Source organism: Onychomys torridus, chromosome 18 (assembly GCF_903995425.1).
Source record: "Onychomys torridus chromosome 18, mOncTor1.1, whole genome shotgun sequence".
In the NCBI taxonomy this organism is placed as follows: domain Eukaryota; kingdom Metazoa; phylum Chordata; class Mammalia; order Rodentia; family Cricetidae; genus Onychomys; species Onychomys torridus.
In genome coordinates, this window is record NC_050460.1 from 20,063,650 (window position 1) to 20,091,156 (window position 27,507).

Consider the following 27,507-nt stretch of genomic DNA (forward strand, 5'->3'; position numbering starts at 1 on the left):
CTTCCCAGTTGCTGGGATCAAGGGTGTGTACTACCACTGCCTGGCCCCTATGGTTAACTAGTATCTAGCTCCGCCCTCTGATCTCCAGGCAAGCTTTTTTTTTTTTTTTTAAGAGCACAAACAAAGTATCACCACGTACTTGCCTGTTTGTATGATTTTGTGGTACTGTGGCTGAGATCCAGAGCCTCGTGCCTGGTAAGCAAGTACTCTGCCACTGAACCATGCACTTAGTCCAGAATGAAAACAGTAAAGGACCCTACCCTGGTCCTTCTTCCCAAGGTGATTTATCGTATTATACCAAAAATCTTAACTTTAATACTAAATTCTTTGTAGCATCCAATGAACATTTATAATAAAATGTATCTCTGTCATCATCTGCCTTCATGTAAGCATATTTTTTTCACTGAACATATGTTTAGAAGAATTTTTTTTCCCAAATAAAATTATGTCGATGCATAGAACACTCACATATCTTTTTAAATCTACTTTGTCTCCTGTTCCCTGCAGCTCCGACCAGGGTAGTGGTCTTTCACAGTTTAGTTTAAGCTTTCAAGAGAAGTGAAACACAAAAATGCCTGCTTCTCCACAGCACAATGTTATACGTTTTTTAAGATTTATTTTTATTTATGTTATCTCTTTTCGTGTGAGCGTATGCCCTGGGTGTACAAGCACCCCTGGAAACCAGAGGAGACCTTTGTGTTCTCTGGGCAGGAGTTACAGGTGCTGTGAGCCACCCAGTATGGGTGTTGGGAGTTGTCCTCTGAAAGTCCAGAAGCCATCTGTCTCTCTAGCCCCCAGCTCAGTGTTTCTGTGTTCCGCCATGTTGTTTCATCTTCTGTGCTTTACTCTGCTGAGTGGTAATCTGGTGTATCCATATCATAGTTGCCTTCTCTTGCTTATTTCCTTTCTTGAGACTAAATCTTTGTGCAAGCATGGGCTTTCATTGATTTTTTTGTGGATAAATAACTTGCTGCAGAGATTTTTCTATCTAAAGTTTAATGTCTAACTTTGTGAGAAACTGCCCGAGTTTGGCACCCCCCCCAAAATGATTACACTGTTTTTTTTCATTTAATAGTGAGATCTTAGTTGTTCCATATCCATGTTTCTCTTATGTAGTATTTTTGAGGGTTGCTCTCCTAAGGAATGCAACAGTTCATGATTTTTTTTTTCCATTTATCAACTGAGTAATATTATTTTATGTGGTTGTTTATAGATCTTTAAAATGTGCATATAAATCTTTTGACCATTGTCTAAATCAGAGTTTTCTTCTTAATTAATGTTTTAATTAATATATTAAACTTACTTCTGGTGACATCTCATATGTCAATACATATTACAGTGTGTAATTATCATACTGGATTTTTCTACTATGATGTTTTATAAATGTATTAAGCATTCTATGTCATGAATTTTACCAAATAAATTCACCGCTAATATCTTTTCCCAATTTATGGCATTTTTTTAAATCTTAACACAATTTCCCATTGGTGCTGTGTTCCCAGAAATCTTTGTCTCTCTCAAGGTAGTTTTCTCCTGCATTCTCTTGTAAAAATTCTTTTCTTTTCTTTTTTTTTTTTTTGAGCTGAGGACAGAACCCAGGGCCTTGTGCTTGCTAGGCGAGCACTCTACCACTGAGCTAAATCCCCACCCCTCATTCATGGACCTTTATAGGTTATTGTCCTGAAGTCAGGCAGAAGTTCTTCCAGTTTCATGTTCCTCTTTCAGAGTTCTTTTGACAGTGGTAGATCATTTCCAGCCCCATCTAGATTGTAGAATAAATTCATAATTCTGTAAAACACCCATTGAAATGTCTATTAGGGGTATTTTGAATTTATAAGATCTGAAAGTAATTTGTGGAGAAGTGATGTTTTAGTATTAAAAATTGTTCTAGCTTGTGAACTATTTTATGTCTCTCTGTGACTGCTTATTATATTCACTATACTATCTTAAAAATAACTTGAAAAAATAACTTTTTTTATATCCTGTTGAAAATTATATTATTGATTTTCAACTTGCAATATTTTTTACTCATTTGTAAAATTTAAGAACTTACCTTTTATCTTGCATCCTGACTGGACTGTCAGTTCTAGTAACTTTATTGTGGATTCCTTAGAACATTTTTGTTCTTAGTTGTGTTAACTACTAAGACAGGCTTTACCTGTTCCCTCCTAATGTAAGGACTGTGGTTTGGATAAATATCCCCGGGAGATAGTTATTAAAGGCTTAGTGTCCAACTCCGGGACTTCTGGGAGACTATGAAACCTTTCAAAGCTAGAGGGAATCTTGCCACCAGAAGTGTGCCTTGTTGGGGAGATTAGGACTCGGCACTGTCCACTTTCCGACAGCCGTGAGGTGAGCAGCTTGCTTCACTGCATGCCTATGATACATTGCCTTGTCATAGTCCAAAAAGCATGAGGCCAGCTGACCATGAACCAAAACTCTTATTAAAACTGTGAGCCAAAATAAACCATTTTATTCCTTCCTTAGAAATTGATTATGTCAAGGATTTTGTCATGGTGATAAATGATGGACTAAAAGATTTCCAGCTGCTAGTTTTTACCCTTTTCCAATTTTCCTGAGACCTCTAACACAGTTGACTTGACATTTATTCCTATTTATTACATAACTGTTCTGGAATAGCGATCTGAATTCTTACCAATATTTTGCTCTTTAGCTAGAAATAAGGCAGAAATGTCTGAAGGAAATACCTGGGAGATAGACTGATTTTTCAGATAATTTAACACATATGCAAGGAGAGAAACACTTCACTTTTTCTTTAAATGAGATATGAAAATCATTCATTTTTACTTCAGTATTTGCCTATAGTTGCTATAATTCAGAAATAGAAAACTACCTTTTGTTCACTGTTTTTTAAACATTAAGCATTCAGGTCAGCCTTGTTGATGAAGGTCTAGATAGGTTGGTTCACATATATGTACTGCTCACTGTGTGCTGAAATTGACTTTAAAAGTTTCTGATGTTTTACTTATTTGGTTAATTCTTTATTTTGGGATAGGTACTCACTATGTAGGCCTGGCTGGCATTGAACTCACTATGTAGACCAGTCTTTCTTTGAACTCTTAGGAATCTGCCTGCCTCTGCCTCCTGAATTATGAAATTACATGCATAAGCCATCATGATCAAATTATGTTCTATCTCAAAATTTGGTACTAACTAGTATTGCCTTTTTGCTCTATTCTATAATCTGTTTGTTTTAATCATAAAATATATATTCAAAAATTCAGAGATAGTTTTCTGTCCCGTCCCCCCCATCACAAACACTGCTTTTTCTCCCATGAAGATGCCCGTTGATCTTGTGATTTCACATATCCATCCTCTCCCCAGGATATGAAAACCTCCACTCAAAGTATGATGACTCTGAGCTTGGGCTTTGCAATCAGCGCTGGGTTCCATCCTTCCTGTGCACCTCATGAGCTATGCAACTGCTTGTTCCTTTGTTTTTACATTATAAATATAAACACTTAATTCAAATAAGTTAGAAGTTCCTATAGTCAGAATCTATATATAGTAACAAAACATTTTCTAGGCATACAATCTACTGTTCGTCAATACTTAGATAAACTCTTTCTGGAAAAAAAAAAACAAAAAACAAAGCAAAACAAAAAAGCACACTTCAGGCTCTAACAGACTCCCTGGCCTGAGTACTCTAGGTCTGTTTGTTTAAATATAATTTGAGGTTCTTGCTATTTCCATACATAGTTAAAATATTGCCAGTGATATCACATATTTTTAACCTTTAGTTGCAATTGCTTTCTCTACTTTAAAGTTTTTTAAGCCTATATCGAATGACTTTAGCACATTCATCATGCTGTACGACCATCACCGCTGCTCTTTCCCCCATCTTATTTCCCCCACAAACACCCTGCCCAGCAAAAGTAATTCCATTTCTTCATGACTGCTATTCTCATTTTTCTCTTAGAGTTTACCTATTCTACATACATAAAGCAAAGAGAATAAGAAATGCATACAGCTGCCTATAATGTATTGATAATACCAACAAATGTGAATAGGTCTGACCCACCATTAGAGCAATTTTTACATTTTTACCACAAAGCAAGATCCAACTATATGCTGTTTAAAAGAAAGACACTTAAAACAGCAGCTCAAGAAGTCTAAACAAAAGGAGGTATTTAAAAACAGACAGACAAGCATAAGCCATGGAAAACAGAAAGTGATCCTGATGTTTGGCAGTGAGACTCAATAAAAAATATTAAATGGAAGAAAACAATACACTTTTTTCAGTAAGCAGGATGATGTGTTGATGACCTCTTCGCTGGGACTGTGAATATCTTACCTTAAGTAGCAAAAGGGACTTTACAAATGTGATTTCGATTATAGCCTCAAAAGGCAGAGATTATCTGGGACTTTGGTGGTGGTCTCAGTGTAACAACTTAAAACTGAAAAGCAGAATGTTTTTGACAAGAGACAGAAAGAAATCATCCAAATAACATTGATCATCAACATGTAAGAATGACTTGCTGTGATATCATTAGTTAGAGAAATGATATGGTAAAGAAACGAAGGCGTTAGTCTTACTACTCCAGGGAGGGAGTGTGAAGTGTTTCCCTCCATGGTCTTCAGAAGGAGCCATGGCCTTGTTGACAGCTTGGTTTTGGCCTTGTGAGATCCTAAGGTATGAAACAGATGAGAGCCACATCCTGTCTGGATGTACCACCCACAGCTGCTAACAGGGGATAAAGAATAACCTGGGTATTGGTTTTGCCAACAGAGTTCAGAAAAATTTACTGTAGCTGAAATTGGAAAGGAACAAATTTTTAATGCGAAAAGTTCCAATATATAATAAAAATGTAGCAGTTATGAATATTTGTTGTGGAAATCAAACAACTATGTTTTATGAAGCAAAAGTCATCAGAAAATCCAAGAAAAAGACTGAAACATGGTACTAGGCAGTTAAGAAACATCTACCCTGTCCACATTAAGGTATCATGTAAACAGCATTGAGAAGGAATATGGAGGAGGGCTGGAGAGTTGGTTCAAGGTTAAAAGCACTGGCTGCTCCTTTAGAAGCTCCTAATTTGTTTCCCAGTACCCACAGGATGGCTCACAATCAGGACTGGAGAATCCAGGAAATCTGAAATGGCCTTCTGACCCCCATGGGTACTGCATGAACATGGCGCACAATCATACATCAGGCAAAACGCCCATCCATAAAAGTATATGTAGAGAGGGAAGACCCAAATATAATCAGTATAAATCTTAGAACTTTACATCTGGATAATAGGGAATATGCCTTTTCTCCAAGTACACATGGAAAACAATTTATCATGTTAATTGGAACATAAAGAAGAATACCAGTAAATTCAATAAAGTAGATATATTATATACATTACTCTAAATACAATTTATAGAAACTAGAACTTTAAACAAAATCAATCAACTAAGGCCCCTTTCACTTGAAAATTAACCTTTTAGTGAGTGGACAGCAGAAATAAAACCAACTACAGAATTTCTAAAACTTGATGGTGCAGGCTGAGCATCCCCAATCCAGATGTTGCAGATCTTCTATTTAGCACTCTGTGGTACTCAAAACGTTTCAGATTTTGTAGGATTTCCATTTTCTATTTTTCAGTTAAGGATGCTCAGTGGTAAACTTTATATAATTATGCCAAAGCCTGGAAAACATAAAATTTGAAACATTTCCAGCCCCATGCAATTGATAAGGAATACTCAAGTCTAAAGTAGAAATGTCCCAACAGGACTGGGCCCTTTCTGGAGACTGTGGGAGGAAACACTTCCCGTTCATTCCAATTGTTGAACTAATGCTGTTTCTTGAGGTTGTGGGGCTGATGCTTCTAGACTTTGTCTGTACTAGAAGATAAACTTAAAACGGTGATCAGAGAAATACAGAGTCCCAAACACAGTTATCAGTAAAAATGGAAGTGAAAAAGTTTTTCACTCCAACACAACATTTCAAGCTACCAAAAAGCTAACGGAAGATAAAAGACACAAGAAAATAAAGATGAGACCAAAGGAGAAGAGACAGGTCAATTAGGAGCTCCTGTCTAGAGTATTTGTTTTCTGATAGACAGTCGCTGACTGATTCCATGAAAAGGAATGAGTACCAGAGGACTGTGCCTAGGAGAGCCAATGATGTTCTATACAGCAAGGAGAGATGCTCAGAGGACAGTGAAGGCATGCTGAGCAGAGCCAGCTTTTTGGGGTCTGCCACTGCATAACTATAGGACCATTTAGAATACAGAATAGTGGTATTAACAGTATCCCAGTAACAGTAATAAAATGCAAATCTGTGAGTCTGAAATGATGGAAGTAAATAAGTCAAATAGAATAAAGTTCACTAAAGTGAAAAAGTGCTGAGAATAAAATTTTGCCTATTCTCAAGTATGACACCACAAAACTTGTTAGTTTTAGAAGGAAAAGTGGTACTTTTACAATGTCCCTCATTAGTTGTGGGACAAATAGACTTGATTGTCCCTTCTGATATGATATTCAAAGGACTCAGTAACATTTCTCTGCCATTTCCAAGAGAGAGAGAGAGAGAGAGAGAGAGAGAGAGAGAGAGAGAGACTGACTGACTGACTGACTTACGAGAAATAGACCATTTAACTTGAAGGACATTCTATAAAATAATTGCCCTGGTCTCAAAATGTCAAGGTTATGGAGAAAAAAGTAATTAGGACTTGATCCAAACTGAAGGTGACTAAAATGACATGAGCAGCATGAGATGCTGGGTTGCATTTTGGACTAGAAAAGACTGCTTTTCCCTAAATGACATGAATGCTTCGTTTCAAATTTGGCTAAGGTCATATCAATATTCATTTCCGGATTTTTATGGTTGAATTGTGATTATATTAAAAACATTGCTGCTTTTTAGACACAGGTACTACAAAGCATTTTATCTATCACTAATCCTCAAACTGTTCCATATGTATATACAGCAAAAATAATAAAGCAAGGTAAGCTGCGACCCTTGGAGAATCAGGTTGAAGGATATACTAGGATTCTTTATACTGTCTTTGAGCATGGGCTGAGATGAAAATAAAAAAATGTGTATGTCTCTTGCTGGATACTTCTTCCTCCCCAGGGTTACCTTTATCTTTACCTCTTTCTTTCAACTATACAAAATTCTCTTTTTTAGAGTCATAGGGTACTAAATAAATTGCTTCTTGTAGATAACAAGGAAAAATAGCTACCTTCAAGAGCTGAGTGATGCTGCATTGACATATCACCATGAAAATCTTTGCAACTTTGAAATAATACACATGGTAGAGCTGAGAGCTTTTTATCTATTAACATTTAAAATAATAGTGGAGCCACTCATAACACGTACAGAACATCATTCTGTTCACATAATCATTGTTCCTGTTTGTAGATGTATCCTGCTTGTTAAATAAGAAACACAGAACCGATTGCAGAGTTAAAAACCACGAGGTCAGAGCAAAAGTGGAAAACCTTACCCTTCACTGCTTCTGCGGTTCCTCCTCTCCGCAAGAGACCTACTTCTGTGCGTCCTATTTAAAGACTTTCTGTTCTGTTTTCTCATTGGTTGTAAACCCGGCCACATGACCTCCTTGTTACTGCCTGTTTGTACAGACCTCCAGGTCTTCTATGGTTGGTATTGAGATTAAAGGTGTGTGTCTGCCATGCTGGCTGTGTCCTTGAACACACAGAGATCCACCTAGCTCTGCCTCCCAAGTGCTGGGATTAAAGGCGTGCCCCACTACTGCTCGGCTTCTGCTCTGGCTTGCTCTGACCTCAAGGCAACTTTATTGACATACAAATAAAATCACATTTCAATACAAATAAAATATCACTATACCTGTTGATATGTCCTGTCATGACTGGACAGTGGAAACCATGCAATTTCCTTTGATCTGTGAGGAAAGTCTTAATGACTGATAAGTATAGTAAATATGGTATCAATTAGAGAACTGTGGCCATTGGCCATCCAGAATGCCTACTGTGTACTATACACGGAAAGCCAGATGGTTGCTAGAGAGAACAAAGTTTAGTTACCATTCTTTTCAAACTCTCCGATTGAATTGACTTGGCATTATGTGGGTTAATAAGCACCTTTAAACACACCTAATGTTAAGAGAATGATAAAGAGCTTATATTTGAAGTAATGGTAGCATACTCATTCAGTTGTCCTGCACTACACAGTCTTATTCATAGCAGAGTTCCTGTCTCCACACACTTGATACCTGAGGTCTAGTCAATTGCTTAGGAAGAGCCAGTGTGTGTGCATTAGGGCAGTCAGCAGTGCCCCATCTTTCTACCAGCATGATGCCTGTGTGCACCACACCTTTCCCCAAAGTTGTGACCATGTGCGTGCAGCGCCTGCAGAGGCCAGTAGAGGGCGTTTCATCCCCTGAGGCTGAGTTACAGGCTCTTTTGTAAGCCAGTTTTAGAGTGCGTGGAATTGAACCTGGGTCTTCTGGAAGAACAGCCAGTGCTCTTAAAGAGTGAGCTATCTTTCGTTCATAGTGTCTGTGAGCCTCCTGCACAGGCACACTAGCAGACTGTATTTCATAAAGAAGACTGAGAGGAAACTGGCACTGAGGAGAGAAATGGAGTCTCAGGCAGATGTGGAACTTCTTGGCTATATGTTTTTGTTTTAGCCAAGCTTTGTTCTTAAATTTACATGTTCCTTTTTTAAATGGTGTCTTCTTCCTCTGCTCCTCAACATTATACTTGTACTATATTGAGGTCTGCACTTCAGTTTCTCATATGTTCCATTTCTATTACCTCCCTTTTCAGAAAATGTCAGTTTAATATCTCTCTCTCTCTCTCTCTCTCTCTCTCACACTCACACACACACACACACACACACACACACACACACACACACAAACAACAACAACAACTACTACTACTGCTACTGCTACTACTACTTTAATGCTTTTTCTAACCAGATCATTATGTTCCATCTAAACTGTTTTTTTTTTTTTTCCTTTCTGGTTTTGTGCGCATGTCCAGTGTATTTGTCTAAGCTTGAGCAAATATTAAAAACAGTCTGCAGTGCTTAAGCAAAAGTCATTTCTTAGAGTTCTGGAAGCTGGTGGATCCAGTCCCCCTGAGTGGTCTCTTCCTGAATGAACATGACTGCCTTTTTCCTTTGTCCCTCCCCAGTACAGAGCAAATCTTTGGTCTCTCACTCTTACATGGAAACAGTCCATCAAGAGGACTCCATCCATATAAACCCATCTGTGCTCGTACCTCCTAAAGGCTTCACCTCCCAAAGTGTGGAGTTTGGAGTGAAGGCTTCAGCATTCGAATCCGTAAGGTGCACATGCATTTATAACCTAACAGCAGTATGAATCGAAATAGCCCAAATCCTTAGGTCAAATACACTATAAAGTCAGAAGTTGCCATTCTTTACAAAATAGGCACATACAGACACCCATGCACACACATACCTCTTATGAGCCCTTTACCTGTTTGAGATCCCGTTGATTTGTTTTCTTCAAGTCAGTTTTATAGTGGGTACCTTTCTATGATTCTATATATATATATATATTAGTTTTAATTTAAGTATATGTATGTTTTTCCTGCACCATTAGCATGTTTGGTCCATTAAGACCATAAGAGAGCATCAAATCCCCTGGAACTGGAGATGCACATGGTTATTAGCCACCATATGGGTGCTGGACTCAAACCCTGGTCTTCTAGAAGAACATCTCGTGCTCTTAACTGCTGAGCCATCTCTCTAGTCCCAGAACATGTAAATTTTAAGCAGTTATTTGTTTATTTTGGTTTTGGGTGTAGAACAAGGGTCTTGTGCATGGCTATCACATTCCTCACCACTGAACTGAGCTCTGTCCTCACTTCACTTAGCTTTGTCTAGTTTCTCTTCAGTCTTCAATCCACGGAACCTGAAGGGGTTAACTCCCCATGAGTCTCTCTCTCCATTCTCAGGAGCTCCCTTTGGGGTGTCTCCCCCCCCCTGCTTCCCCTCCCCCACTTATTTTCAACGTGGGGGTTATGGTAATGTGATTCACGCTACTCAAAGTTTCTTGAGTATATAGGTTAGTAGTTTTCATGTTTGGGAACTTTTTGCCTAGTATTTCTTCAAATGTTTTCCCTCTTTTCTTTAAATCCCATGGTTTTTATCAGTCCACTTAATGATTTCCATGTCAGTTTTAAAACTTCACCCCTCCTCACTGTTTCTCCTTTGTGTGCCTCAGTTTCCTCACCTCAGTTGACGTACTTTCTCTTTAACTCCTCTGCTGCTCACGACTGCCAGTGAGTCCTCCTAATGAACTTTATTTCAGTTTTTCTATTTGTCACCTTTAAAATGTAGTTCACTTTTTAATAGCACTTGTATCTTCGTTGATATTATTTGCTGAAACATCATTTTAAGGTATTGATTTTAATTTTTTAAATTTTTAATCGAATATAAAGTCTTTTGTCTATTAATTTCAAAGTCTGGGTTTCCCAAAATGCTTATTAATTCTTTTATCTTCTTTGTATTTACCATATTTCTTGGCTTGGTTTTATTCATGATTCTATTTATTTATTTGTTTGTTTATTTGTCAGATTCTTGAGTGTTTGAATTATCTTTGTTGGCATTTTTTTTTAGTAATTCTTATGAATTAATTCCACAAGGTCTTTATTCTTTGTTGTGTGTTCACCTAACAATTCGTGTGTTGATTAATAGAGAGATTTTTTCAGATTTCTGCCACCCGTAAGTCTCAGGATGTGCCTGAGCATCTCTGTGGGTGGTGCAATGCAGCACAAGCAGGTGCTTCTCTGCCTAGCTTCAGCTTTGACTTCCTTCCTGTGCAGTCTCAGGCTGGGGTTTGGGCCTTCTTGGATGGTTCTGAACATGTGTGTAACCTTGAGTAGACACAGTTCCTTCTAGATTGCTAGGAAAGTACGAGAACTTCAGACTCCCAGTGGATGTCTCATTGCCCAGACCTTTTTTTTTTAAGCTTTTTGATTGGTGTATTTTTGTTCACTGTCCACTGGCCCTCGAGGCCATGCAGTTCATGGATTTCTTGTCACTGTTTGCAGCCATCACTCCACTCAAAGGCTTTTAGCACCGTGTGAACACCAATCCAGGTCAAGTACAGGCCACTTTATAAGTAGTTTTCTTGAGAGCCACAAGGCAGGTTAAGTGATGACATTTTTTTTCTGGAAATGATGCTTTAAAACAGCTTCATCCCACTTCTGTGTGCTGTGTGACCTCCAGACTGCTATCCTGTGTGCTGTGTTAGCTCCAGACTGCTGCCCTGTGTGACCTCCAGACTGCTGTCCTGTGTGCTGTGTTAGCTCCAGACTGCTGCCCTGTGTGACCTCCAGACTGCTGCGCTGTGTGACCTCCAGACTGCTGCCCTGTGTGACCTCCAGACTGCTGCCCTGTGTGCTGTGTGACCTCCAGACTGCTGCCCTGTGTGCTGTGTGGTCTCCAGACTGCTGCCATGTGTGCTATGTGGTCTCCAGACTGCTGCCATGTGTGCTGTGTTAGCTCCAGACTGCTGCCCTGTGTGACCTCCAGACTGCTGTCCTGTGTGCTGTGTTAGCTCCAGACTGCTGCCCTGTGTGACCTCCAGACTGTTGCGCTGTGTGACCTCCAGACTGCTGTCCTGTGTGACCTCCAGACTGCTGTCCTGTGTGACCTCCAGACTGCTATCCTGTGTGCTGTGTTAGCTCCAGACTGCTGCCCTGTGTGACCTCCAGACTGTTGCGCTGTGTGACCTCCAGACTGCTGTCCTGTGTGACCTCCAGACTGCTGTCCTGTGTGCTGTGTTAGCTCCAGACTGCTGCCCTGTGTGACCTCCAGACTGTTGCGCTGTGTGACCTCCAGACTGCTGTCCTGTGTGACCTCCAGACTGCTGCCCTGTGTGCTGTGTGGTCTCCAGACTGCTGCCCTGTGTGCTGTGTGACCTCCAGACTGCTGTCCTGTGTGCTGTGTGACCTCCAGACTGCTGCCCTGTGTGACCTCCAGACTGCTGTCCTGTGTGCTGTGTGACCTCCAGACTGCTGTCCTGTGTGCTGTGTGAGCTCCAGACTGCTGCCCTGTGTGCTGTGTGACCTCCAGACTGCTGCCCTGTGTGCTGTGTGACATCCAGACTGCTGGCCCCTCTGGCTGTTTTCAGGATGACCATAGCATTAGAGTGGGAGGTTTCCAGCCATGACAAGTGTAAGTTTGCTGTGCCCTACCCAGGTTCAGCCACATTATCATGAATTCACAGCCACAGATTGCTATCTGCTTTCGGTTAATGTCCGTAGTATGGAAAGGGTTGATTCTGACCATTTGTGCTAGCTCCTTTTCTGCTTTTATGGAGAATAAATGCTTCACGAGTTCTTGGTCCATGACTTAGTTGGCGCCACCTCTACAGCTTCATTTTCATTTAGAAATTGGCATCTTGGCTAAAACATAATCTATGGCTTCTAGGACAACTCAATATTCTCATCACCGGCGAGGTGTTTAATTGCTAATTTAACTTCTTGTATACATGCAGGTTAGAGGATCATAAAGTATTTAGATTCTTTATGTTTATTCTGTGGTCTTAAATAGCTAATTAAATAGTCTAACTCATATTTAGATTGGTAAGACAGCTAAGGATTTTTGTATTTAACGTTTTTGCTAAAATGTAACAAAAGAGAATCTTTGTATCTTCAAGGTCTGCAATTTCTGTGTCATGTTCCAGTACCTCTAATTGGAAGCTGGCAGCTATAAAAACCATTTCTTATTAACAGTTAGGAAAAGCTATTCTTACCAGTTGATGCTCTGGCCCTCCCCTTACATAGGCAGCAAGTACTGGTGTCTGAATCAAGTACTAAGGAAGATCTAACTTTTTTATCCCCTTTATAGTCAACAGTTGGTAGCACAAAGGAACTATTTCAGGGTTCCTTGTCAATAAAACCCTTTTTCAATAATGAGTTCCCAGCGAAGTCCTGTCATCTGAGAGATTGACACTACATGTGTTACTGTCCTTCCTACTCATTAAGACCCAAGGACAATGTTCAAACTGGAGAATTCACAACAGGCAAGCCTGAACCTCTTTCTCAACTTACTCTCTCATAAGCTAGTCTTGATATGGCGGATAAAATATTATGTGTTTACTTCTATGATCCCCTCAGCATTCTGAAACACACTTCAGTGTCGTGTGAACTGAAACTTCACATTTATCGCTTCCTATCAGTTCCAAGGGAAAAGCCTAGGAGATTGGGCCTGTACTTTGAAGGGAGCCTTCTTTCTTGGGGTCTCCCAGGTCTTTACTGTGGCTCAGCTGGGCCTTGACCTTGAACAAAACTAGCAAAAAAAAAAATAGAGAATCTCTCTCTTTTCCATTCTGAAACAGTTATTTAGAAACTCACTTCCAATATTTTGTTTCCCTTTTTTATGTCCATTCCTAACACAGAATCATATTGTAGGGGATGAGAGTTAAAATACGTGATGTATTTGCCAGAGAAACCTAAGACAGCTCCTCCAGCTGGTGCTATTCCTGAAGAATTTCACTTACGTAGACCTCTCTGGCTTGCGATCTGTTTAACACTGTGTAGACGAATTTCTAAATGGTCTTATTAAATAAAAAACATAGAGCCAAATATAGGAGTGAAAGCCTTAGAGATCAGGGAAACAGTGAGAGCCACCAACCAGCCTTACCTCACCAGCTCTGTGGTTTCCAAGTACAATGACTTCCTGCCTACCAAGGCTTTTATTGGCTTGCTGTTCTGCCCTCTCATTGGCCCAACTACCTCACTTCCTCTTCCTACACAGCTCTGTCACTTTCTGTCTGTCTGCACAGACCTCCAGATCTCTATGGTTGGTACTGGGATTAAAGGCGTGTGTCACCATACTTGACTCTGTTCCCTAGTATGACCTTGAACACAGAGACCCTGCCTGCTAAGTGATAGGATCAAGGGCATGTGCTACCACTGCCTGACTTTTATGTTTCCTTAAAGTGGCTTGCTATTTCCTCCAGGCAAACTTTATTTATTAACATACAAATAAAATATCACCATATTTCAGGACAAATAAAATATCACCCTCTGTGTGTGTGTGTGTGTGTGTGTGTGTGTGTGTGTGTGTGTGTGTGTGTTGGTGCATGCATGTATGTGTGAGTGAAGTTACCTTTCTCTTTAATGTACTTTTCAGTAATAGAACAAAATGTTCTTGATCAAACCAAAGTTTTCTTTGTTTACTTGTTAGTCAAGACTTTTTAAATGTTTAGCCTCTTTGCATACGCATTATTATTGACAAAATAGTCTTATGATGAGAATTTTGGTACAGATGCTGGAATTATGTACTAAATTAAATTGTACCTTGCATTAGATCATTGCTGTGTGGTAGCCACTTATGTCAGCTTAATGATTTTATGCTTTCAATATCAAAGTTTAGAATGTGCTGTAATAAATGTATTTTTCATTTTAGATCATTTGGGGAATATTTTTCATCTTAGTTGCATTGCTGTTTGTGATTTCTCTCTTCCTGTCAAAGTAAGTACAATAGACATATTTTCTAAAGCACTTATACAAATTCTTTGATGGCATCCATTTTGGTGCTGAATTCCATTAGTGGCGCCTGTTCTACCTGAAGTGTTGTTGAGCATTAACCCAGAGAGTCTCTAAGAGGTCTTGTAATAGACAGTATCTCCTTTTACTTACTGACAGTTTCTCCGGGACATTTAAGCAAGGTTTAGTTTGTTTTCTGTGGCCCAGCAGAGGTGGCATGCTTACGTGATGATGCTGTTCTTTCTGGCTGGGCTGGAAATGTGATGCTATATTGTAAACTCCTTCTTTACTACGTTTTGTTTTAGTTTAGATAAAGCTCTTCATTCAGCTGGAATAGATTCTGGTTTCATCATCTTTGGAACTAACCTGAGTAATCCATTGAACATGCTTTTGCCTGTGTTACAAACAGTAAGTAACACGTCAGTCATTTTTCACTCCAGCAAAACACGGTGTCATTCTGTCCCATTAAAGTCATTACTGTGCAGACTTACAAAAGTCAGACATGTGCTGCACTCGAATTTTTTATTTGCAGATGCTTCCTAAATTAACATTGGTTTATAGAAAATTGTATCTGTGTATTGGCCAACTTTTGATATGGGAATGCTTAATATTACCAAAGATGAACCAAATGGTATTTGGTTTTTAATTTTTAATTAAGTACTTTATTTCACATATAAAAATACAACCTAATTGATTTTAGGACTTTTTCCCCCTTAGGATGTTGTTACTAATAACATAATGGTAGTTGGAATTTTATGAAAATATTTTACTTTTTATGGTATTCTCAGATTAGCCTAATCTGAAAGGGGATTAATACTATAATTATCTAGTATATATAATTGTTGCTTGGCTATTAAACTTGATTTTCTTTCTTTCTTTCTTTCTTTTTTTTTTTTGTTCCAGGTGTTCCCTCTTGATTATATTCTTATAACAATTATTATTATGTATTTTATTTTTACTTCGATGGCAGGAATTCGAAATATTGGTATATGGTTCTTTTGGATTAGAGTAAGTATGTGATATCTTCTGGCTTTTATATTTATTACTTTGTATATTATTTCCATTGTGGCAATGTATCCTCTTTGTTAGTTTGTGTATTATTTGAGAAAAAGTCTTTGTAGCCCAGATTGTCCTCAAGTCTGTGATTTTCCTGCCTCTACCATCTTTGTGCTAGGATGATAGTACATACAGCCACAGCCCACTCTCATAGTTAGACTATATTATGGTCTTAAAAGTGATAGAAATACACACATTATGTTTCATGTTAACAGAAAAGTGCTTTCTCTAGAGCAGGAGGTTGTTTTGTGCACACACACACATACACACACACACTCTCAGATATTTAGCAATGTTTGGAAACATTTTTTAGTTTCGGTTACTAGGGACAGGGATTGGTGATGCTGCTAATTAAACATTATCTGCTGAGGTTGAGAAATCTTGATTTAGAAGGCATGTTTTTTGTCTTAGCATTTGATTGCATGGACATACAATGAATACAGTGGATACACTGACGTTCAATGCTTTCCTTTCTTGTTAGATGTCAGGGATTGCTACTGTCTGCCCTCTTTATTCATGGCTTCCCCAACCAAATAGACTAAATAGGACTGACTTTTTCCCTTTTATTATTCCTTGAACAACATAACTATTGACACCACACTTAGGTTAGTTATAAGTAACTTAGGCATGATTTAGAGGATATAGGAGAGTATGTATACAGGAGAGTCTGCACAGGCTCTATGTAAATTCTACACCCTTTCTCACAATGGAGATGGAGTTGAGTATACGCAGATTTTAGTGTCATACCAAAGACAACTGTGAATATTTCTTATTTTTTTATATTCATTCTGAGATCATTACTATGAATTGTAAATTGATGCTGAATCAGATAGACATTACTTCTAGATATGAATCAAAGAAAACCTAGTAAATATGCATTTGAACTGAAGAGAAATTTCTTTCTATGGGGGAAAGGTGTTGTTAGTGGTTTTTGAGATCCAGTAGTGCTGTGGTCCTTTCTTACTCGGAATATTCTCTTATGTGACCACTCCTGGGCACAAGGGGATCTGGGAAATGTACATTTCTAAGTGACTGTGTTGTCATCTCATCCAGAACAGAAGTCCTGTCCACCTGTAACATGCTGTTATCCAGTCAAATAACAGCAGGATGATACTTCAATTACTAGAGTCAAGTGGGGCTTACCTTTAAAATGGAACAAGTCGCAAATTCCTTAAATTACAGTTAACACTTTAATTCCCCTTTAGCACAGATCAAAGTGTCACATCTATAATCAGATTATCATAAATTGTCATAAACTGAGTTTTAAAACAGACTATAGTTTGAGGGTATCATGACTATTTTATAGAAATTAGTACTTATAAGCACGTAACATCTGTTCCTTTTTTGTCACATCTGTTCTTATGTGCTAATATTATGTAACACCAGAACTATAAAACCATAAACATATTTCTAATACTTATGGTTCAAATTCATGCTCTGAACCTGTAGATAGAAATGAGGTAGTTCAAGTTCTTACTTCTAAAAACAAGCTGGAAGGGACTGTGGAAGAAGCTCAGAAACCCTGCCTGGAAGCCAGTGATGTATAAATAAGCTCGTGATCACTAATAAACCATGTTTATTTTATTATTTTCTGAAATATTTTAATAAGATCCTTGGGACGTAAGTTCTCTGACATTGTTGTCAAGTACACATAAGGTTAACACTAAAAGTTTTCTAGGGAAAAAATGGTCTTTTTTGGTCTTTTGTTCTTAAGTTACTAGTGTTTACTTCAAAACAATGGAACTGTATCAGTATGTCGGCATAATATAATAGCCTGATTTGAAGCTTCAAAATAACCTGGGGAAACTTGTCGCTGTTTGTTCTTTATTTTCTCCAGTTATATAAGATCAGAAGAGGACGAACCAGGCCTCAGGCGCTCTTGTTTCTGTGCATGATACTTCTGCTAATTGTCCTTCATACTAGCTACATGATCTATAGTCTTGCTCCTCAGTACGTTATGTATGGAAGCCAAAATTACTTAATAGAGGTAAGTGCGATATTTAAAATTCTATTATTTCTATATTTTAGGAACACTGATGAAAACTAAAAGAAATCAAAATAAACTTAAGAAAACAAATTTAGAGACATTCAAAAGCAAATTCTATTAATTAATTAATTATTAAATTTATTATTGACAAAACTGTTTTTTCAATATTTGTGAACATGTTTGTTTTATACTTTTTAAAATAATATAATTTCATTAAAAATATACATTAAATGGATTCTGTGACACAAAGCTATTGTGCTTTTCCTCAGCACTTCATTAACTAATACTCCTAATGCTTGTACAAAAATAGTGCTTTTAAGTGATTCTAATAACATGTTTCCAAAAGTTCTGGAGAGTACATCATGTTTGTGCATTGCTACTATAACTCAATGAGAGAGGTTTCCTGAATATTTTATCTGTGAATAATTGGGCTTCTTTTAAACACCATGGGTTCCTTGGTACTATTTTTCTGTTTTCTTGGTACGGTTGACTAATAAAAACCAACAATGTTTTTAGGTTTAATTGAATGTAGCAAGTTTGGGTTTTTGACAATTTAAAATATTTTGCCATATTGGATTCAACATTTATCTAGTATATTATTTACTTTTCTGTTGCTGTGATAAAAAACCATGACCAAGGCAGTGTATAAAAGGGAGTTGTTTATTGTAGCTTATGGTTCCAAAGGGTCAGTGTATAATGGCAAGGAGTGGGCAGCAGCAGCCATTGGGGCTGGAGCAGGATGCTGAGAGCTCACGGTTTCTCTACAGCACAAAGCAGAGAGGGGAGCTGGAAGCTTTTTCACTCTCAAATCCCTCCCCCCCCAACCCTCCCCTCCCCCACCCCCTCAGTGATGTACTTCCTCAGGCAAGGCCACACCTCTTAAACACCCCCATAGTGGAGCGCCAGCCAAGGACCTAATGTTCCAATACTCAGGACTGGGGGAATGAGACTTTCTCATTCAGAGCATCAGGTTTAGTTTATTTCCTTTTCCTAAAGGCTCTTGCAGTGCTTTCTAACAGTGTACATTGTATCCATGTGTCACCCTTTGCTTCAATGGGGTCTTCATTATCCATCTGTCCTCTGGATCTCTTTTCTCTTGTACTGCCTCCATTTTATTGTTTATTTTTACACGAAATAAATAAATAAATAGATGCACATCAGTTCTTGCATCAACAACATTTCTAGTTTTGCAGAGTATTAAAAAGAAGATACTTCAAAGAGAATATGAGTTGATTAATAAAGTAGATGGAGCACTTCAGTCTGATCTTGTGGTACAGGAGTCTGGGAACACCAGGCTAGATCACAAGATCACATGGGCTGACTCTGCTGTTCTCCTCATCACTTACCTGCTTTACCTGCTGATACTGAGTATGTTCTTGTGGAAATGAAGATTATTCTTTTGTATTGAGAAAAGATATTCCTTTTTCTTTCCTTCCTTTCCACTTTTCTCCTCCCCCCCCCCCACACTTCTCTGCATCTTTTTGTGTGGTAGGAAAGGATGCTTTTTGAATAAGGCTCTTTTTTCACAATCGCTCTGCCTTGGACTCCCAACTGCTGCAATTTCAAATGGAATCCATGGTCCAGGCTTTTGCCTTTCTCTTTTTTGATATCTTGCTACTTCTGAAAAAGAGTCCTCTTGTTTAATATAAGACCTAAATTAGTATTGTAGAAGTACTTTAATACTGAATTTATCATAACTTCTTATAATTAATATTAAAATAATATTTTAGAATATTAGATGCCATTAGTAAAAAGAATATGAAAGTTTGTAATATGATTAATTCAAATACATTTATGATTACAATATTTTTATTTTAATCGTATTTTCAGAGCAATATAACTTCTGATGTCCATAAAGGCAATTCAACCCTTTCTGTGCCAAAAAGATGTGATGCAGATGCCCCTGAAGGTAAAGCAGCTGTCGTCAAAGTGTCTTAGGATTTTTAATTTGTGAGAACTTCATTAGGTAGCCTACCGGAAAGTGTGGTTAACTCTACCTAGTGGAGACTGGGAGAATGATAGCCAGAGAGATGTTTTGGACTAGAGTTACTAAAGCAGCATTTCAAGGTCAAGCTGTCCCCTGCCAAAGAACAAAGCATGCAGACAATGATTGGGAAGTTGTGAGCTCAAGAGTTTAAAGCATTGTTACTCTAACATTTCATTTTTTGTTTATGGGAATAAGTGTTAGATTGATGATGAAGGAAATTACGGAATTAGGAATGAGATTCTAAAAGGTCTGTGAAAGTGCCAGAAAGTTTTACGTAAGGACATAGAAGTTATTTCATAATTTATTTTTCTAAAAGTTGAATCTGATAGTTACATGGAAAAGGAATGTGAGATCAGAGCATGGAAGTAAATTAGGGAAGGAAGAATTCTAGAGAGTGACCCAAGACAGATGGGAAAACTTAAGTAAACTGTAAAGTGTAAGATGAAAGACATAAGTAAGATTAGAGAGAGGGTAAGGGGTGTTGAGGTACCTAGAGTTATCTTAAGGAACATCCAGAGCGCTCATGACATTTGGATATGTGTGCCAAGAACTGAAGGGAGGGGCTGACAGTGGAATGAAGACTGGAACTCAGAACATCACTTTCCAGAGAAAGTGAACACAGAGAGGAATGAAAAGCAGAAAATTTTAACGATGTTCAGAAAACTAGCTGAGTAAAGTAAGGAAGATGTTTACCTAAGTCATTTCTGAAATTCATGGAAGAGACGTAGATAAAAACTAGAAAAGGCATGCATGCAGAAAGAAGGGTTTGTTGTCTAGATTACAAGAGGCTTTAAGAGTTAATGGGACAGAATTTTTAAAAAAGAGGTTGAAGAAAAATGTTAGGATTAATGATAGTCCTGTGTCACCCAGTTCTGGAGCATATGACACTAAAGACATTCAAGACAGAAGACTTGAAACAGAATGCCACTACCACTTTTTCTAGATTACAGAACTAGATAAGTAACTACTGTGATCTGAGGGTTAGCAGGAAGTACCATTAATATCTCATTATCTCAGTTTTCCATAAAGTGTAAGTTCAAACTGTCCACCAGGATTTATTGGACCATGAAGTAAACAGTAGAGAACGTGGCAATAGTTTCTGATAGTTCATGACAGAGACCAGAAGAATTTGTCTGAAAATAAGCTAATGATGGCGATAAGTATGTATAGGGAAAGAGAAGAAATTATCAAGATGTGCTTTTCCTGAATTAGTCAACAGAACTGATATGTTGACTTCAAACAGTAATTGGGTTGATTGAGAGCATGTGACCTACAGGCTCGAATTTAAGATGGAAAATAAGGTACAAGTTTAGGTTTGGAGAATACCATGTTCTCAAACGTTAACATTAGGAATCCCTAAACACAAAATCTTATTCTGCTGTCACATTCAATTATTTGGAGCTTTCTTGAAGTAAATTCATTGTCTTATTTGGATGTTAGAGTAGCTGAACATGTAATCATCTCTGTAAAGCAGACCTCATTTTTGTGTGTTCATTTTGTTTAGTGTATTTGCTCACATAACAGAACAGCGCCTTAAGAGAAATCAAATAATCTGTAGGGTTATACACTCAAATACTAAAGTAGAAATTGATATGCCATCCCAACTAGATGAATTATTAAATAGCCAAGTAGACAGAATTTTAAAACATGATAATATTATAGGAAATATAAAAAGAAAAATGGGAAATATTTGCATGACTAACACTAATGTTAGAAGAAGTTAGTAGAGTAGTTGTGCATTGATATCTTACTGTAGAAAGATTGATCACTATTTCATAGTAAATAAGCCTATCATCCAGGGGTGGTTCAAAAACCCAGGCTGCACAGATAAAACCTGTTTGCCAAGCTATTTTCTCTGCTGGCAGATACAAGGTGACCTGTGGCCCTGAAACCATTTATCTAAGCTACTACATAGGTTAGTATTAGAGAATTTATCTGCACTCATACATTTTTTGCATAGAAATCATAAAAATGGGAAGAAAGCTAAAAAGAGCCTCACAAATTATAAACAGTTCTAAAAGTATAAGCTATAATATTATGAAAAAAACATCTAGAAATGCCACCTGAACCATCGCTTCCTCCTTGTTACAGATGCAGGCTGGATTCTGAGAGAGAAGGCCTGAAGAGCTGGGCAGGCAGGGTGAGCTTTAAGCTTTAATCTGAGGAGCCAGATTCCAAGTCTTGGTTTTGCCTCTACATTTAATATGTTTTTCTGTTTTGTTTAAGAGAAGGGAAATCTAACAGTATTACATCATTTGTCCTTTAAATTTTAAAAATAAAGTTTTGTTACTTCTTTCTAAATAAAATGGAATACTTATTCCAACAAATGATGTAATGGAAGTCACAGACAATAATATAAAGAGATTAACAGAAACAGACAGGTAACCGTAGGTCATTAGAGAGACATGGGTTAGAAATTAAGAGAGGAAACAGAAGACTAGCATTTTAGTACCCAAGAAAATGCCCTGTTCAGTGGTTAGTGGTTGAAGCACTTGTTCTTAGTGCTTGAAGCAAAGTTCTTAGTGATGAGAAAGCCTTGAGCCTTTGGAATGCAGTTTTCATAGACTATACTAAGCTATGGTACTAGAGAATAAAGGAAAGAAATTGTAAAATGAAGGAAATTCCCTATCATAATGTAGCTTTGAAGTACTCTTAATAATTGTATGGAAATCTAATTTTTAATGCAGATGTATACTAAAAGACATTCCGAAGCCTACCATTTAACCATTTCTTATCGAGGTATTTTGTTTTTTTTTTTTGTTTTCAAAAACGAATGTGTTCTTAATTCTCTATGTAATTAGTTAGTGTTCACTGTCAACTTGACGTGGTCTGGAAACACCAGGAAAAACAGTGCTAAGGAGAGGTTCCAGAAAAGTGAGTATAGAGAGACTTGCACAGACTTCATGTTGGAATCGTTGACACAGAGGCTAACTGGAGGGAAGGAATAAAACAAGCTCAAAATTCCAGCAGGCAACAAGCTAAAAATAAATAAATAAATCCCTAGCAGACTTATAAATGACCCTAATCAAATATTTAGAAATAAGTATAACAGGAGTGACTGAAATTAAACCCAGTGTAGAAATCTTAAGATGAAAGCAACATTGAGTGAGTTGTAAAGAAGAAAATAATAGCTGTACCTCAGAGGAACTGGACAAAATCTCCATCAGGCAATCACAATCAGCATCGCTGAGGAGCAAATGTGCTGTGTGCACCTCATGAAATGACAGCCTCACAACACTGGATAACGTGACTCACTGGGTTAATATCAGACAAAGCCAGACTGAAGAGCAAACTACAGTAATTAGACTGGTGTTTCAGAATGCCAGTGTCATAAAAGGTAATGGGAGAAATTGTCACAAAAGAAAGAACATAAAAGAGATATGCTCAAATGTGGTCCATGGTCCTGAATTGGACCCTGCAGTGGAGACGAAAGTCCTGAAGGGGATTACTGAGATAAGGGACAGGTGGAAAATACACAGAATACAACATGTCCTATCAACGGTAAATTTCTAGGTTTTTGTACCTGTAGTATAGTTACATAGAAAATGTCCTGCTTTTAAAATGCTGACATGTAGCTGTGTGTAGTAGTGCATGCCTTTAATCCCAGAACATTAGTGGAAGAGGTAGGCAGATCTCTGTGGGTTTGAGACTAGTCTGATCTACACAGTGAGTTCCAGGACAGCCAGAGCTACATAGTAAGACCCTGTCTCAGAAAAACAAACAAAATAATCAACAGCAGCAAAATGCTGCAATATTGGGCAGGCATGCCTAATATTTCCTGTTGAGGAAACAAGAAGAGTCGGTCTATATCTTCAAGGGCTGCTGTTTTTAAAAATGTACCAAGGCTAGACCAAGATTGGAAACTGTGAAAGTGGACATTTCTGAGTATCATTTGGGGTTTACTATTTATTCATATTTTATCTCTTTTCCAATAATGAGTTTCCATGTCCCACCAACGTTAGCTAAGAAACATCACAACAATAAAACAAACTCATCATTGAGAAATTAAAACAGCAGTACATGAAATGCAATACTGTGGCTTTTCATGCCTTCACCTAAAAAGCAAGCACCATATAATGGTAGGTGGAAGAGTCCAGACATCCTTAAATACTCTGACTTGTCATTACTTGTCTGACTTGTCAATACATGTAAGCAAAGTATGACATTCTAGTTTTACCTCCTGCAAGAGTTGAATATTTACTTTGTGCCTCTTAAGCTAAGTACCTCTTATTACTTACAATTAAAGGAAAAAGAAACACCAGTGAACGTTTTTAAGGGTAAAATCAGTGAAACATCTTCCTGGTAGGAAGTTATATTAAAGAAGATTGCTCCTTTGCTTTTATTGAAAAATGGACAGCTGAGAAAGATGTTCTGAAGGTTGTGTTATTAATTCCTTTCACTGTCTTTTCCCCAAACAGTGAGTGCTTAGGCGTTATTGAATATAAATATAAATCAAATTTATAAATATAATATTTATAAATATAAATATAAATCAGGGAATTTTATTTTGAAATCTCAGCACCTAAACAATGCTGTTTAAACAGACCCATTGTTTTATGAATTTGTATGATTTAAAAATTTAAAAAAAACTTCTCAGACAGTAAATGTAGTTGCATATTTAATTCTTTTAGAAGCAAATGTAATTAGAAGTGTAGCTGTAAGTTTTCCTGTGTCCCTCCCAGTCTGCAGCTTCTCAGACTCAAATAAACACACAGAGGCTTATATTATTTTTAAACTGTATGGCCTAATGGCTCAGGCTTCTTGGTAGCTAGCTCTTACATCTTAAATTAACCCATTTCTATAAATCTTTACTTTGCCACGTAGCTTGTGGGTTACTGGTACTTCACATCTTGCTTCTCCTGGCAGTGGCTAGCAGCATCTACCCAGCTCTGTTTTTCTCCTTCCTCTTTCTCTTGTTAGAATGTCCTGCCTAACCTTATTCTGCCTCACCATTGGCCAAACAGTTGTATTTATCCACCAATCAGAGCAACATACATTCACAGCATACAGAATGGCATTCACCCATTATAGAAGAGTTGCTACACTACTTAATATTTGACATTTGATGTTAAGGATTATTTTAAGCAATGTTAATTTTACAGGGCTTGGTATGGTCAGTAGGTTTCTTTAGAATCTAAAAGCTAAAAACTAATGTCCTGATTTGAAGGTCAGGTTTCAATGTGAACTATCAGTTTAACCCCTCTTGCCCCATATTAAGTGGAGATAACACATTTTAGTTTCTTGAACTCTTATAACAAGATGATCCTCTTCAGGAAATTAGAAGTCACCCAGTCCACTGGACTCCAGGATATGAGACATTGTTTTTTTTTGTTGTTGTTGTTATTATTTTTAAAAGGGTATATGGTCCTTTTGTCCAATAATCTATATATTTAGAGGTGATGATTAGAATATTTTTTAAAAAGTCAGATTTAGTCTGTAAGGTGAAAATAAGTCAACCACAGTTATTATTTACTGTGATAATTTACTTGAAGGATAAACATTAAATAGCACAGGTGTTGCAACTTAAGTGTGTTGGAAGATAACATCATTTCATCTTCAGTAGTGCTGAGAACCACACTCCTAAGTGTTTTATTTTTGCATATCCCACATCATCTCTCTTAGTTGTGGTTATTTAGCATTCCTGTGCATTTTCATTTAACAGATAGGTGATGTTACGTGTCAGTGTTGTTAATGCTGGGGTCTTGTAGTGAACAGTCAGTATTCTTGTCCTTGCCCAACTTCCTTTAAGTAGGAGGGCACAAGTATTTAAGTAAATAGGGTGTGAGAACCATGAAGACCAGTGCTGGTTCTCAGGAGGGACGGATCAAATGTTGGGTATGATAGGAAGGAAGGAGTTGTTACTGATAAGATGGCCTTTGAAATAAGGAATCCTTTGAGATAAGGAATAAGCAAAGATAGCTGAGGAAGAGAATTCCAGGAATAGGAACAGCAAATGGATAATTTTAAGATCTTCAGCTTTTATATTCAGAAGAAAATATTTAGAAGATTGTGAGCAGAATGCTATACCGTGACTTAAGTTCTTAAGGGATCACTCTAACAGCTGTGTTTCAGATAGCCCGGAACCTGGCAGACTTTCTGCAAAGAGCCAGGTCCTGGTAATCTTTTAGGTTTTGTGGAACATACTCTGCTCTCACCATTCAGTTTTGCCTTCGTATCATCAGAGCAACCCAGGCATAGCGATGTCTGGCTGTGTTCCCTAAACACAGAAACAAGTAGAGACCCTGACTGCCCTCTGTGCTCTAGTCTGAACCATATCCTGACCCCTGTATAGACCGATGAGCCAAGGGCAAAGGCAAGTTGCCAGACTGTTTACAGTAATCCAGGAAGCACTTATGGTCCTAGTGACAATGGCAACAAGTGGTCAGAATCTAGATCATTTTAAATGTAGAGACGATGGGGTTTGCTGAGGGGGTCTAGATGATAACAGACACAAATGTACCAGAGATGATACACATATTTAAATTTGGTTGTGTTGTTGCTGATTTGGTGGTGGGGGCAGAGGGTGGCTTTAAATTTTTGTTTTGTTTTGAGACAGGGTTTTGCTATATAGCCCAGGCTGGCCTTAGATTCTCTATGTGTCCCAGGCTAGCCTCAAACTGACAGTCATCCTGCTTCAGCCTCTAGAATAGTGAGGCTGTAAAAGTAACCACAGTTAGCTTGAGTCTTAATTAGAACATATTTGCTGAAAGTTTTGCATTGTTTTTGATAGTATGTAAAATATTCTTATTAACAACCTGTTTACACTTACTAAAGTTATTACTGAGTCTGGTCGACTTGTGGTTTGGGGGGAGGGGGTCTTCCTTTATAGATAATTAATAGTGTGACTTATTATTATACTCAATAATGTAATGTAACTTACTATTACATCTAAATGTATAACTTAATAATTTTTAAAAGCCATAGTTGGGTACTGTGTGTATTCATTAGGTTTTCATCATGACCAGAAGTATTTGTGTAGTTTTAATATGTATATATGTTAGAATATTGTCTTATAGATATGGAAGAAAACTATTAGCCTGTTTTCTACATGTGATCAGCTCTAATAAGACCCTATGTTTATGTGAATGTAATATGCCGTTTTATATGGTCAACTGGTGATATAAATGAAATTGGTAACATTCTTTCTTAAAGGAGCAGTACATATATTTTGGCACCTTGTAAATGTTTTAAACAACCTCTCTGTCCTCCACTCCATTTTTTGAGGTGGTTCCAAGTAGCATAGGCTGTCCTCACACTGTCTATGTAACAAACTCTCCTGCCTCCACTCCTCAGTGCTAGGATTACAGGTATGACCACCATGCTTAGCTTAAACATTCTTAAATATGTGGTGATATTTTATCTGTGTATCCCAATAAATTTTTTCTGAGGATCAGAGGAAAAAGCAAGCCACCAGCAAACATAGAGGTCAGGCAATGGTAGCACACACCTTTAATCCTATCACTCAGAAGGCAGAGATCCATCTGGATCTCTGTGAGTTCAAGGCCATACTGTGAAGAGAGCCAAGCATGGTGATACATACCTATAATCCCAGCACTGGCCATAAAGGTCTGGAGGTCTGTACAGACAGACAGGAAGTGACAGAGCTTTGCAGGAAGAAGAAGTGATGTAGCTGGGCGAAGACAGGAAATGAAATGGCAGAACAGAAAGGCATATAGGTGTGGGTATACGGGAAGTAGGTCTCTTTAGCTGAGGATCTCCAAGTGGTGAGAATGTGCCTGTTTTTTTTTCTGCTTTTCTGATCTCTTGGTTTTAACCCCAATATCTAGCTCTGGGATTTTTATTAATAAGACAGTTTAGCACTTCATGTTACATAAATATAACCTTTCAACATATATATTCTAAAAATTATATTCTTGAAAATGGTCACTATAAAACAACTCTTCAGTATAGAATATCTGACAAATTCTATCTTCTATTAGCCTGGTCTAATTCATATAGTCCTGAAATGCAATAAAACTATTTCCTTCAGACTTTCCATCATCTTCAATGTTTA

At 37.8% G+C, this 27,507-nt stretch overlaps 1 protein-coding gene across 1 annotated transcript in view; it reads left to right on the forward strand.

Annotated features, from left to right (window-relative positions):
* Lmbrd1 (LMBR1 domain containing 1) overlaps positions 1–27,507 on the forward strand; it is an 89,627-nt gene that overhangs the window by 55,772 nt on the left and 6,348 nt on the right. Inside the window, exons 10-14 of the mRNA XM_036167717.1 lie at positions 14,384–14,448; positions 14,769–14,871; positions 15,367–15,471; positions 17,357–17,506; positions 19,337–19,415. Coding sequence (XP_036023610.1) covers positions 14,384–14,448; positions 14,769–14,871; positions 15,367–15,471; positions 17,357–17,506; positions 19,337–19,415 — 502 coding nt within the window. The remainder of the gene's footprint in view (positions 1–14,383; positions 14,449–14,768; positions 14,872–15,366; positions 15,472–17,356; positions 17,507–19,336; positions 19,416–27,507) is intronic.